The sequence below is a fragment of the Candoia aspera genome, chromosome 1 (assembly GCF_035149785.1).
Source record: "Candoia aspera isolate rCanAsp1 chromosome 1, rCanAsp1.hap2, whole genome shotgun sequence".
Lineage (NCBI taxonomy): Eukaryota > Metazoa > Chordata > Lepidosauria > Squamata > Boidae > Candoia > Candoia aspera.
Genome location: NC_086153.1, coordinates 2,096,220 through 2,111,114, shown reverse-complemented (window position 1 = coordinate 2,111,114; position 14,895 = coordinate 2,096,220). Strand labels below are relative to the sequence as shown.

Here is a 14,895-nt window from a genome sequence, read left to right as displayed (position 1 = left end):
TCTATGCCTGCTCTAGGTAATTTACCCTATGACAGAAGCTGTGATATTATAGGTCCCAGGCACCAACAGTCTGTAATAGTCACCAAACTGTCCGGTTGTAACGTTGTGAGCAATCCCAGCCACAGCAATGGTTGCATTTTCCAAGCCAGACCCAGTGACTGAATCTCTCACAAATCCTTTAATTCCAATATGTACCTGTATTAAATAAACGTGAATTAGATCCAGAACATGTATGTTGTAAAAAAATCTTAACCTCATGTGGCTACATTATTCCTCTCACATTCAGTACCTTCTAATTTCATGCTAAGAGATCTGTGCAATACTTTTTTTCATCCAAGGAAGTTTAACATTTTGCTGTTAAGCTTGCACACAAAAATGAAATGAAATAAAACAACAAGGAAAACAAGAAGGAAAAATTGGCAAAGAACAGCACATCCTTTACATAACTAGGGTAGCTAGACAGTATCACCAGTAGGATGGCAAAATCAAAAACTAGTGCTTAGGTGCACAGGTAACTTGATGGTATGCCTGTGCATTTCTGTATTATGGCTTGCTTTATGTAAGCTTCAGGATGCTAGAAAGAACATCTGCCTGTAGACTGAATGAAATACATGAAGCTGCCATGGATTCATCAGCTGTGCCTGCCGTTTTAGATTTATTTTCCTCTAACCAAGAGACTGTTTCTGTCTCTTACAGCTGCTAAAACAGAACACAGGCTGTCTTTCAAAAAAAAAAAAAAGCAAGAACAATTCTGCAAAACAACAAGAGGACAGTTTTTTGCTTTTGAATCATGCTTGCAAAAGCAAATGATAACTCAGCCCAATTTTACAGATAAATATACCATCTTTTGTGCATTGCTTTTGCCAAAATGCTTCACTCAAAACAGATGCTGAATTAAGATTCATGTGGCTTTAGAATATAAAATTATGTTTAAGAAGGTATGCAAAACATATTATTTATTGCCATGGCTATTGACAGGAACTTCAATAGAAATACATTTGGCAGCTGCCAAGGGTAAGAGGGAATGTTATATTAAAAGTATATTTATTATTACATATAATTAAACATATAATTATGTTACTTTGTACTCATTTCATATTCAGCATCGTTTACCATTCATTAATAAAACTACACAAATGACACAGGGTTGTCATTCTTCATGTCACTTCTTTTTTGATGTGACATAAATATCTAATAATGGGTTCTCACTTTGCAGTGAGGCAGTAACCTATTTTTTTATCTATAGTTTGGTGGTGTTGGACATGTCTTGGTTCCATCTCATAAAAGAGCTTGAGACAGAGTACAAATTAAGAAGCTCCTAGAGTAAAATGAAAGACTTTCTTCCACAGCTAGAAGACTGAGGACGGTGGCAATAAATTTACGGCCTGTTGCTGTGCTTTAAGCAAGCCAGCTATTGATTTATGAGGGCATGGTCTGGAAGCATCCTCAAGGGAATCTTCGTGGGTATTATGCAATGCTATGCTGTTTAAGTGAAAAAGGATTGAACAGTGGAAATATACAGCTAGCCAAATGTCCAGGGTGGGCAACAGGAGTTGACATTATGAAAGAGGGAACAAAAGACTGCCTCAAGATATCAACTGTGTAAAATTTAGTACAGGTGTTTTATGTATGGCCCTAAATATTTCTGTAAGACCACTACCCTGGCAGAGTGAACTATTAGAACAGGTTTAGGCAGGTTTCACATGCTGCTGTAATATATGCCTTAAGCCATCTGGCTAAAAAATAAAGACCTTTTCCTCAGGGAAGTTAGGTGAAAGAAAACTAAGTATATCTATGCCTAAAGGATTTTGTGCAAAGATTTAGATACTGAGTGCTCTGCTCTCATCCAGTTTGTGACAACCCTCTCAGTGGGGTAAAAGTATTCAGCAGACTAATTCTCTAAGACCTGGAGAAGACCTTAATGCTGAAAACAGTGACGAATCATGATCTGTCCCTCACTGTTCTAATTGGCATTTCAGTGACCTTTGTGGTGACTACTACTTTCAGGAGGATTTTAGTATATGCACAACAACAAAATGAGAATTCTTCCTCCAGCCTTTCTGTTACCAAAAGGGAGTTCCTATACAGTTATAGTGAGTGAAAACAGAAAATTATCAAGCATGATGCTGCTATATGAGCACCTCAACTTTGCCAGCACTCGCCCTGAGCCATATTCAAAGAGGACAAGTGACTCCTTGACCATAGCCAGCCTTTAGTCGGGATTTGGACAACACTCTGAGCCACAGATTACATTGCTAGCCCCCACCCCCAAGAAGGATACTGACCGTGATTTACAGCCATGAAGTGGTGAAGTTTCTGGATTAGGGTACAATAATCCAAACTGTAAAGTCATGAAATGGCTTAATATATCATACCAATGTAGTCCGTAGTTTGGTCCATGATCAGCCATTGTTTAATTTAACCATAGCTTGTTGAATAAACCACAAAGGTAGAGTTTGCATTTACCTGATTCCAAATATCAACAGCTGAATTCAGATAATATACTAAGCCAAAACCAAACAAATATTCCATTTAGTGTGATGTGTGAACATAGCCACTATTGACTTTAGGTATGAAAGAGGGATCAGCACAGGAAGTAACTTTGAAAGAACTACAAGTAACTCTTGAGGTAAAGTATTTTTGAGGATACTTGAATATTTTTGAGCACACACAAACAGTTACACTGAAAGATCTGAGATAATGTAAGTGACACTGGGTAAAGCTTGTGAAGAAGGGAATTGACCAGACACCTTTACTCTGGGCAAGTGAAAGGAAAGTAACTTGAGCAGAGACAAAAATCTAATTTACTTATTCCCTGCCTACTTGGATAAGTAAACAAGCAATTGTTAAATGTGTCAAGAGTGATAAGAAACTGAGACAAAGACCTGATTAACACAGGTCTGATTATGGCTTGCTGAACCATAATTTAATAAATAAGACATGATTAACTGGAGTCACAAAACAGCTAAAACTAAACACACTTATTATTATAGCTTAGTGTACTGTACATCTAAAGCAGAAGCCTTTTTGTGATTTGAAACAAGGGAATTGAAACATGGATCAGTGGTATTTTCTTGTCTTTAAATATTATCTAAATGCTGGTGTACCACAATCACATTACCTCTTATTTCATTTCTTATGAATCATGCTAGGCTTTGTATGTGTTCACAAAGCAATAATATAAACGTGAAAAAACTGTATTTGGTCCAATTCATGAGTCAGAAGGGATTAGGCAGAGCTGACATTTTGGCAAACAAGAGCATATTCAAAATCTATTGTCAAGCAAAGCCCCGACAAAGATGAATACCGTCTTTTCATTTTCTGGAACAAAAACAGACTCAAGTATACAAGGATTGTTCTCTGACATAGTCTAGAAAAGGGCTAAAGTCAAGTCTTACTTTTTCAATGAAGGTGAGCAGAGATTCCCGGTTATTCTGCCACTCCTGCTCAAGCTGTGCAGCTGGTGGGTATTTGCAACAGGAAAGTTCAAATGTGATCTCAAAGCAGTTAGCCCAAAGATAGTTATAATCTTGCATTCCACCTAAGAAATTTAAAGGAAGAATCATGAAATAATTATGCTAAAAACAGTCACTCAAGAGCCTTTTGCATCAACAGACTGTTCACATGATTTCAGATTAGCATTTCTCAGTAGGCAGGGAAAACTCATTTGTGCAAATGAGAAAATAAATTACAATTTTCAAAGGAAACAAACAGGGAAAAAAATTTAAGAGGGAAAAAATCAGAAAGTATCTGTTGCCTTTAAAAAAAATAGTTCTCATTTAGTAACTGCCTTATTTAGTGACAATTCAGAGTTACGACGGTGATGAAAAAGTAACTTTGCAACCAATCCTTGCATTTACAATCTTCGCAGGTCTGTAAAGCAAAGGGAAGCTGAAGTAAGATTGTAAGCACAGTTGTAGTTTCACTTAGTGACCACTTCACTTAATGACTGAGCTACCGGTCCCAACTGTGGTCGCTAAATGAGGACTACCTGTACTGTAAAGATTTAAGTAAATCAGAATATGATGATTATAGAATGTGTGTTAGTGTATACTAATTACTTCCTGGATGATTGATAAAACAAAGAAGAGAACAGGTGAAAGAAGCAACCTTAACTATCACTTGCATCCATTTTTCTAGACCAGTGTTTTCCAACTGCGTCAACTTCCAGATGTGCAGGCCAACTCCCAGAATTTTTATCACAGTCCACACATCTAGAAGTTGCTGTAACAAGGAAATACTGCTATAAATCATTTTAATATGGTTTTAATATGGTTTTATCTTTTTGTTTAAGGGATTTATAAGGCACACTTAAATTATTAATTACAGGTAGCCCTTGTTTAATGACCACTCTTTCAGCAACTGTTTGAACTTACAACAGTGCTGAACGAGTGGTAGTTACAACCAGATCTCGTACTTATGGCCACTGCAGCGTCCTGCAGTCATGTGATCATGATTTGCAACTTGCCCTGCCAGCTTCCCACAAGCGAAGTCAATGGGGAAGCCAGAAGGAAGTCATGGTCATGGAGGTCCTCACTTAATGACCCACAAGTCCTTGTTTAAGGACAGAAACCGGGGCTGCCATCGCTATGCGGCATACTTATGTGGTTTTTCAACTTATGACAACATCACTTAACGATGGAATTTCCGGTCCCAATTAGCATTGTCACACAAGGACTACCTATATACAGTGTTATAGTGAACACTGTATATAAAAGTGTTAGAAACAGAGAAACTTAAACTAGCTTGCTTCTTATTTAAACATACTCCAACCAATTTCCTTTATACAATATTTAAAGCAAAAATACATTTTTAAAGACATCTTATAGTTTCCTGTTTTCTATATCTGTAAAAGTATTTCATCACCACTGAAGGAACACCAATGTATACTGTTAGTGTACCTTCAGTGCCGATGAAAGACTTCACAGGTGTAGAAAACAGGGAACCACAAAATGCCTTTCAAAATGCATTTTTGAATTAAATATTTATTATATTTAAATGTTCTTCAGCAAAGGATCATTACCTTGCCGTGGTGCTGGAGCTTGAGCAGCTCAATGATGCCATGAGCTAAACCGTGAAGGGCCACCCAAGATGGGAAGGTCATGACAGAGAGGTCAGACTAAATGCGATCCCTGGGGAAGGTAATGGCAACCCACCCCAGTATTCTTGCCGTGAAAACTAAATGGATCAGTACAACCAGAGAGATGTCGGTACACCATTGGAAGATGAGACCCCCAGGTCAGAAGATGGTCAAAATGCTACCGGGGAGGAACAGAGGATGAGTTCGACTTGCCCCAGACGTGATGACGCAGCTAGCTCAAAGCCGAAAGGACGGCTAGCGGCCGACGGTGAACGGCAAATCCGATGTTCTAAGGATCAACACACCATTGGAAGCTGGCATGTAAGATCTATGAGCCAGGGCAAATTGGATGTGGTTATTGGTGAGATGTCAAGATTAAAGATAGACATTTTGGGCGTCAGTGAACTGAAATGGACTGGAATGGGCCACTTCACATCAGATGACCACCAGATCGACTACTGTGGACAAGAGGACCACAGAAGAAATGGAGTAGCCTTCATAATTAATAGTAAAGTGGCTAAAGCAGTGCTTGGATACAATCCAAAAAACGACAGAATGATCTCAATTCGAATTCAGGGCAAGCCATCTAACATCACAGTGATCCAAATATACGCCCCAACCACAAATGCTGAAGAAGCTGAAGTAGAGCAGTTCTATGAGGATCTGCAGCACCTACTGGACAACATGCCTAAAAGATATGTTATTTTCATCACGGGAGACTGGAATGCTAAGGTGGGCAGTCAAATGACACCTGGAATTACAGGTAAGCATGGCCTGGGAGAACAAAACGAAGCAGGACATAGGCTGATAGGATTTTGCCAAGACAACTCACTCTGCATAACAAACACTCCCTTCCAACACCTAAGAGACGGCTTTATACATGGACTTCCCCAGATGGTCAACACTGAAATCAGATTGACTACATCCTTTGCAGCCAAAGGTGGCGGACATCTACACAGTCGGTAAAAACAAGACCTGGAGCTGACTGTAGTTCCGATCACGAACTTCTTATTGCACAATTTAGGATCAGACTCAAGAGATTAGGGAAGACCCACAGATCAGCTAGATATGAGCTCACTAATATTCCGGAGGAATATGCAGTGGAGGTGAAGAATAGATTTAAGGGACTGGAGTTAGTAGATAGGGTCCCAGAAGAACTATGGACAGAAGTCCGCAACATTGTTCAGGAGGCGGCAACAAAATACATCCCAAAGAAAGAGAAAACCAAGAAGGCAAAATGGCTGTCTGCTGAGACACTAGAAGTAGCCCAAGAAAGAAGGAAAGCAAAAGGCAACAGTGATAGGGGGAGATATGCCCAATTAAATGCAAAATTCCAGAGGTTAGCCAGAAGAGATAAGGAATTATCTTTAAACAAGCAATGCGCAGAAGTGGATGAAGACAATAGAATAGGAAGGACAAGAGACCTCTTCCAGAAAATTAGAACCATCGGAGGTAAATTCCAGGCAAAAATGGGTATGATCAAAAAGAAAGATGGCAAGGACCTAACAGAAGAAGAAGAGATCAAGAAAAGGCAAGAATATACAGAAGACCTGTATAGGAAGGATAACAATATCGGGGATAGCTTTGACGGTGAGGTCAGTGAGCTGGAGCCAGACATCCTGAAGAGTGAGTGTCATGTTCGCCGTTTCAATGTCTTTGATACATCGTAACGTTTCGCATGTCATTAGCTGGATGCGTGTTTCATCTTTCACGGGAGGATGGGAGTAGTTATCTCTTGGCTGTGCTTTGGAATGTATTCGCTTTATCTGCTATGTTCAAGGTTACTTTCCCAGGCTAGCAGGTCTGACGATTGCTAGCACCTGGACCGGGCGGGGCTGTTGCCAGGGAGGCGGGATACATTCGTACCGAGGGTTTTAAGTTTGTATTTGGCGCGCTTTTTGCTCATTCTCAGCTTTCTCTGTATTTGTCCTAAGATCCTTAATAAATCAGATTTCATTTAGCAGCCTCTTGTGAGTCTGAGTATTTGGGGCTGGGCAATCATTACAGTGAGGTTGAATGGGCCTTAAGAAGCATCGCTAATAACAAGGCAGCAGGAGACGACGGCATCCCAGCTGAACTGTTCAAAATCTTGAGAGATGATGCTGTCAAGGTAATGCATGCTATATGCCAGCAAATTTGGAAAACACAAGAATGGCCATCAGATTGGAAAAAATCAACTTATATCCCCATACCAAAAAAGGGAAACACTAAAGAATGTTCAAACTATCGAACAGTGGCACTCATTTCACATGCCAGTAAGGTAATGCTCAAGATCCTGCAAGGGAGACTTCAGCAATTCATGGAGCGAGAATTGCCAGATGTACAAGCTGGGTTTGGAAAAGGCAGAGGAACTAGGGACCAAATTGCCAATATCCGATGGATAATGGAATAAGCCAGGGAGTTTCAGAAAAACATCTATTTCTGTTTTATTGACTATTCTAAAGCCTTTGACTGTGTGGACCATAACAAATTGTGGCAAGTTCTTAGTGGTATGGGGATACCAAGTCATCTTGTATGCCTCCTGAAGAATCTGTATAACGACCAAGTAGCAACAGTAAGAACAGACCACGGAACAACGGACTGGTTTAAGATTGGGAAAGGAGTACGGCAGGGCTGTCTACTCTCACCCTACCTATTCAACTTGTACGCAGAACACATCATGCAACATGCTGGGCTTGAGGAATCCAAGGCTGGAGTTAAAATCGCTGGAAGAAACATTAACCATCTCAGATATGCAGAGGATGCCACTTTGATGGCTCAAAGCGAAGAGGAACTGAGGAGCCTTATGATGAAGGTGAAAGAAGAAAGTGCAAAAGCTGGCTTGCAGCTAAACCTCAAAAAAACCAAGATTATGGCAACCAGCTTGATTGATAACTGGCAAATAGAGGGAGAAAACGTAGAGGCAGTGAAAGACTTTGTATTCCTAGGTGCAAAGATTACTGCAGATGCTGACTGCAGTCAGGAAATCAGAAGACGCTTAATCCTTGGGAGAAGAGCAATGACCAATCTCGATAAAATACTTAAGAGCAGAGACATCACACTGACAACAAAGGTCCGCGTTTAAGTTAAAGCAATGGTGTTCCCCGTAGTAACGTATGGCTGCGAGAGCTGGACCATAAGGAAGGCTGAGCGAAGGAAGATCGATGCTTTGGAACTGTGATGTTGGAGGAAAATTCTGGGAGTGCCTCGGACTGCCAGAAGATCAAACCAGTCCATCCTCCAGGAAATCAAGCCAGACTGCTCCCTTGAGGGAACGATATTAAAGGCAAAACCGAAATACTTTGGCCACATAATGAGAAGACAGGACACCCTGGAGAAGATGCTGATGCTGGGGAGAGTGGAGGGCAAAAGGAAGAGGGGCCGACCAAGGGCAAGGTGGATGGATGATATTCTGGAGGTGACGGGCTCGTCCCTGGGGGAGCTGGGGGTGTTGACAACCGACAGGAAGCTCTGGGGTGGGCTGGTCCATGAAGTCACGAAGAGTCGGAAGCGACTGAACAAATAAACAACAACATATTTAAACGTTATTAGAAATAAACCCTGAGTTTAGAAGGATTTACTTTCTGTTAATTTGTTCCTGTACTGGGAGGCCCTACTCACAATTAGTCCTGGCCTAGTCACTTCCCAATTGGATTGTTGCAATGTGCTCAACATGGAGCTGTCCTTGAAGTTCCAGCTGGTTCAGAATGCAACAGCAGATGCAGTTTTGGGTGCCTCAAGGTTTGCCAAGGTTAGACTGCCATTTCAGAACCTGCCCTGACTCCCAGCATGCTTCTGAGTGCAACTGAAGGTGCTGCAAGGTTTACTTGTGGGCCCACCTATCCTGAAGGGTTTCTCAGGCCCAGTAAGGTGGGTGAGCTCCAGGTCCTCTCTATTAAACAGTGTCACCTTGTGGGACCAAGGAGTCACGCCTTCTCTGTTGCGGTGCCTGCCATATCTAAGTCTTTCCCCTAAGATCTGGAGGGTCCCAACTTTCCTGGCCTTCCAAGAGGCTGTGACGACCTGGTTTTTTCCCCAGACACTGAGCAAAAGTGCTAGATGAGCCCAATATAGGTGTGGTGTATGTGTGCTTGAGTCTTACAGTGGCTGGGTTATGGTGCTATATTTTAATTTTGTGTCTTGTCTGAGTAGTAAAGTTTTATTATATTGTTTCAATTTGCTATTGTTAGCTGCTCAGAATTCATATGGAAGATGGGCGGCCACATGAATTTTCCAAACAGATAGATAAATAGCTTCATGCAAAATAGGAAACTGCCTATAGAACTTAAAGAAGTATATCCTACAGTGCTAGTAAGGATTTTCTCGTAAGCAAGCACACAGGTTTTGAAGTTCACAGCTACTAATAGCTCTGCTTAAAAAGTGAGCAGTACCAGGTTGTCCCATTATTATTATTATTATTATTATTATTTTAATGAAGAGAGAAACATTTTTTTAATTTGTTTCTCCTGCCTTTATTATTTTTATAAATAACTCAAGGCAGCAAACATATCTAATACTCCTTCCCCCTCCTATTTTCCCCACCACAACAACCACCCTGTGAGGTGAGTTGGGCTGAGAGGGAGGGACTGGCCCACGGTCACCCAGCCGGCTTTCGTGCCTCAGGCGGGGCTGGAATTCGCAGCCTCCTGGTTTCTAGCCCGCTGCCTTAACCACTAGGCCAAACTGGTTCCCTTGCAGGAAGGTTTACCCAATAAATAGTGTGAAGCATAAAAAGCAGAACTAAGGATCAGGAAATACAGTTGAGAATACCTGGTCTTTGTGATAATGCATTTTTAAAAAGAACTACAATTTAAGAATGCAATGTACAAGAAATTAATCTATAAGGAAAAAACGAAAGACAAAATTGAGATCCAGAAGGGAACATTTGTTTCAACTACTTCTACTGCTATCGTAAGATACAGCAGGGGTGACACACTGGTGCCCTCCAAGAGTAGTGTTTTTATGAGTTTTAGATTTATGTTATTTTAATGTTGTTCATGTTAATTATCAGGAGTTATTGTGGATTACAGCAGCATACTAAAAAAAATAAATGTTTTTAGCAGCCATGTGGTAAGTGACAAGGGGTTGCGGGACTTTTACTTCAAAGTATGTAGAGGGCACCACACGGCTTGCTATATATAACTTGCATTTGCTTGTTAAAATGATAGCAAAGACTTAATCTACAATTCATAGTTTTCTACCAAACAGAGGTATTTGTAAATGCAAATAAAGAAACTTGGTTCCTTCAGGACATCCTGCTTCAAGCTGAGTAATAATATAAAGTTTTGCAACTATTTACTCATTCTGTTTCCTTGTACAGTAAATCAAACAGAGCAACCCCTGTAAATATAATCAGCTCATAGCTTCCTCCACTATTTGGGTGTGTTCACTGAGGAGAGTGAGAGAAAAATGGGGGATATTTTATTGATTGATTGATTGTTCAAATTTATATCACCGACCATCTCCCCCATAAAGGGGGACTCTGGGCAGTTATATATCAGAAAAAAATATCAGAAAAAAAGAGATAATGGTTGCTGATAAACAATGTAAGAGATAGTTTTATTTCAACAAGTTAAATGTTTGGTCAGTGCAAATATCTGCTAATTGACCAGATTAAATTATTAATTTTATTAGAACAAAAAGTTATTTTTCTCATCGGATCTAACACATATCTTAATTATGTCAAATTAATTAAGCTCTTATATAAAACTTCTATTGATATGAATTCAAGTCTTTAAAATAATTCATAATTAATCCTTTGTTCCATTGATAACAATGAACTAATTTCATTGTGATAATCAGACTTAGAAAGAAATGTGGTTGTTTAATCTGTTTATCACTACTTTATATAAAGTTATTGAGAAAGAAGTAAAAAAGTAGAGTTAGATCTAGAGCATTTAACCAGGAGAAATTTTGTATGCTTCTCTTACCCAACATAATTAAAAAACTAAAGTATTTCTAAATCCTATACACTTAGCAACAAATCATATTTAATTCAATCAATTCCTTTTTCTGACATTTCTTATTTTATCAAATGTATAGGCTGTCTAAATTGCAGCTGCCATTCTAAGCAGCTTGCAAAATATAAAAAGCCACCCAGAGTCACTTGCTGAGATGGGCAGCTATAGAAATCAAATCAAATCAAATCAAATCAAAATTATTTAAACTGTGATAGAAAATTATCAAGCATCCACCCTGAGAAGAACAACAAAACCAACTGCAGAATTATAAAAAAAAGAATCAGGTTGATGTTAGAAATGTCTACTGTATGTGAAGGCCACTATAAAATAATCCAGTACTGATATATTTTTAACCATTATTTCAGTTAGGTCTTAGTTATTCTTGATGATGCTGAGTGTATTTTCAGAATCCCAAATAATTTTAACTAATTGAGCATACTTGTTCAATTATGTCAGTTTGGTCTAGTGGTTAAGGCAATGGGCTAGAAACCAGGAGACTGAGAGTTCTAGTCCCGCCTTAGGCACGAAAGCCGGCTGGGTGACCCTGGGCCAGTCCCTCTCTCTCAGCCCAAGAGCCAATCAGGCGTGGTGGGAGAGTTCTAGTCCCGCCTTAGGCACAAAAGCCGGCTGGGTGACCCTGGGCCAGTCCCTCTCTCTCAGCCCAAGAGCCAATCAGGCGTGGTGGGAGAGTTCTAGTCCCGCCTTAGGCACAAAAGCCGGCTGGGTGACCCTGGGCCAGTCCTTCTCTCTCAGCCCAAGAGCCAATCAGGCGTGGTAGGAGAGTTCTAGTCCCGCCTTAGGCACGAAAGCCGGCTGGGTGACCGTGGGCCTGTCACTCTCTCAGCCCAACTCACCTCTCACAGGGTGGTTGTTGTGGGGAAAATAGGAGGAAAGAGTTTTAGGTATGTTCGCCGCCTGGAGTTACTTATAAAAATAATGAAGGTGGGTGGGTTGGTGAATGAATGAATAAGTAAATGTCAATAGCTATGCCAAAACTAACCACTAGCGTTAACATAGTTGCAATCCTTTGTTCAATCAACAACAAAACCAAAAGCACATAATTATCTATGGAAACATCTGCCACAAATAGAGACATCAGCACAACAGGAGTTTGTACTGTTTTTCTTTGTCAAGTGCCCAAAGATATCTATTTTTCTTCATAATGAAACCTTACTATATTCTTCAGCATAAGCTTGGAAGATAACATTCTCCTCACTTACAAGCTACCCTAGATGCATTTGCAATCTTTTTTAGCAGCTGAGTATTTCTTAAATTTTTGCTGAAGAATACAGTGCAAAATGAAATGAATTGATATATACTATGGGCCCAGAACAGGAGAGGAAGCATATTTAGGCACTGGTTCATAAATTATAGCAAATGCAAACTACACTTCAAAAGTTGCCATGGCTAACTCTGCATGAGGACTATAGATAATGTGAAAATTCTATGAGACTGATACAGCCTGGGTTGTTAATGCAATTCAAAGACCATAAAAACCTTAACATTAAATTATTATTATTATTTATTAAACTTGTGTGCTGCCCAGCTCTCAATGACTCTAGGCAGCTCAGAACAATAAAAGGAATTACAATTCAATTAATAAAACATAAAAGACAAAGATAAAAGATGGCAAACTGACGAAGCGAGGCGTCTCACTCTTCCTTGCGAAAGGCCTGGGTGAACAGCCAGGTCCGCATGGCTTTTCTAAATAACAGTGGGGGGGGGGGGCATCTAGATCTCCAGGAGGAACCTCATTCCACAGGGCAGGTGCTACTACAGAGAAGGCCCACTTCCAGGGTCCCAACAGAGACATTGTTTAATTGAAGGAACCTGGAGCATGCCAACCCCGCAGGATCAAATCACCCAGGCGGACATTATGGGAGACAGTTGCACCCTTTCCTGGATCAGGGAGCCCTTCGCAGAGCCACTCATGCCCTAGTCACCTTGCAGCTTGACTACTGCAACACACTCTATATAGGGCTGCCCCTGAAGACCACCCAGAAACTTCAACGGGTCCAGAATGTGGCAGTGGAAGCACTAATGGGCATGACTCAGTGTGCCCATGTAACACTTCTGCTTCACGAGCTGCGCTGGTTTGACTCTTTGCTTCCAGGTGCAATTCAAAGTGCTGGTTACTACTCATAAGGCCCTACACAGCATAGGGCCTGGTTACTTGAGGGAGAGCCTGTCTCCCATATCAGTTAGAATAAGAGCAGCTGCATCCATCCATCTGCAAGTGGAATGTATAGCATCCTTCTAGCTTTGTGGGTCTAGGAGGAAACCCCAACCAGTTGCAATGCGCCCCAAAAAGCTATGCACAAGTGCTTTTGCTTAATATGTATTTGACGAGTTAAATCTGATGGTTTCTTGATATATTGCGTTACTGCATGACAATGAAATTTAAACAAGCAGAATCAATATCCAACATTAACCTTGTTGCTAAGCTACATCTTTTTTTCAGCAGCACGTTTTTCTGTAGCGCAGTTGTATAGTGCTATTGACTGAAACTATTTATTTATTTATTTCTGACATATCTATGCCACTGTACTTTCAAAGGCTCAGATTAGTTGGCGATCAATTTACAGACAGCCTACCTTCTATATCATACCACTGAGCACCATTGGTGATGCCATCTTTGAAAGTTTCTTCCTCTTCCCCAGGACAGTTTGGGACTCCAGTTTTCATTATTGGATGGTTTGATGCATAGGCTTTTGCCAGATATTTGAAAACTTCATCATCAGCAGATTTACTGTATACTCCAGAGGACTGGTGTGAGTCTGAGTCGTCAAATGGATAGCTGGCAACAACAGATCCCCCATGGAAGTTCCCAGAAAGCACAAATCTGTATTAAAAAAGCAGCACAACACTAATCAAAACCTCAGCAGTTCTCAGGTAAAAAATACTTATTTTCCTACCAAAGTAGTTGTCTTTAAATCAGCAGCAGCAAAACCAACTTGCAGAAACTTCAGTTGATACTTGAAAGCCGTGAAATGTCACAACGTAAAAATGGGGAACGTCCCACATATAGTGGATCAACTGAGGTGAGCAGGAGAGGAGGAGGATTCTAGCCTTATTTAAAGGTCAGCTCTCTAGGGTCTCTTTCCAGGAGTACAAAAAGCACGTGATAGTTAAACATTTCCAATGTTAAGTAAGCTAGCATCAAAAGAATTCTCTTTAACAAGTTGCTGATTGCCATTCAGAACATTAATGTATTGAAAAATCATTAAAAGCCTTCACGCATTTATTAATTCCTTCACTAAAGTTACTTACAAGCCACTTTTAAAAGTGAAGCATTCATAAGCAACATTCAATATACAGCCAATATATCCAATTAGTGTATAGGTAAGCTACTTTGGAACACAAAGCCATCATTTTTTTAAATTTAGGAAAGGCAACAGATAAGATTTATGCACCCCTTTAAAAGCCTTTATTGAAAGCATCAAGCAAATACTTTCCCCAAACAGCCACCCTTTAGGGTAAATGTCGGACCAAGAGAATGATAGCTCAAAGGCACCCAGTGATTTTCCACAGCCCGGCAGCACTGAAACCTGGGTCCCCCTGGTGACTCTCTAACACTTTCACCACCAGACCATACTAGCCCGCTCTTTTCCAGAAAGAATTAAACTGCTTGTTTTTTAGTAAGAGTGTGAAGTATCTTAAGATTAAAAGGGGCAAAACAGGCCATTTAGAACTCAAGAGATTTTACCCAGCCCTTTAGGCATTTAATTTGGTTTCTGTGTTTAACTGCCGGTATTTCTGCTTTTTGACAAAACTGCTGGTTGCCATTTCCTCGGGCAAACTGCACACCACCAGAAGCTCCTCAGCACCCATTTTTGTGGCTGGGAATTTACTCATCCCTGTAAACCGGATCACATC

The 14,895-nt window shown here is 40.4% G+C and overlaps 1 protein-coding gene across 1 annotated transcript in view; it reads right to left on the bottom strand.

Moving 5' to 3' along the window:
- The window catches only part of CPD (carboxypeptidase D), a 40,859-nt gene that overhangs the window by 24,502 nt on the left and 1,462 nt on the right, over positions 1 to 14,895 (bottom strand). The window contains exons 2-4 of the mRNA XM_063295718.1: positions 13,614 to 13,861; positions 3,399 to 3,541; positions 26 to 195 (exon numbers count right to left, since the gene is read on the bottom strand). Of these exons, the coding sequence (XP_063151788.1) occupies positions 26 to 195; positions 3,399 to 3,541; positions 13,614 to 13,861 (561 nt within the window). The remainder of the gene's footprint in view (positions 1 to 25; positions 196 to 3,398; positions 3,542 to 13,613; positions 13,862 to 14,895) is intronic.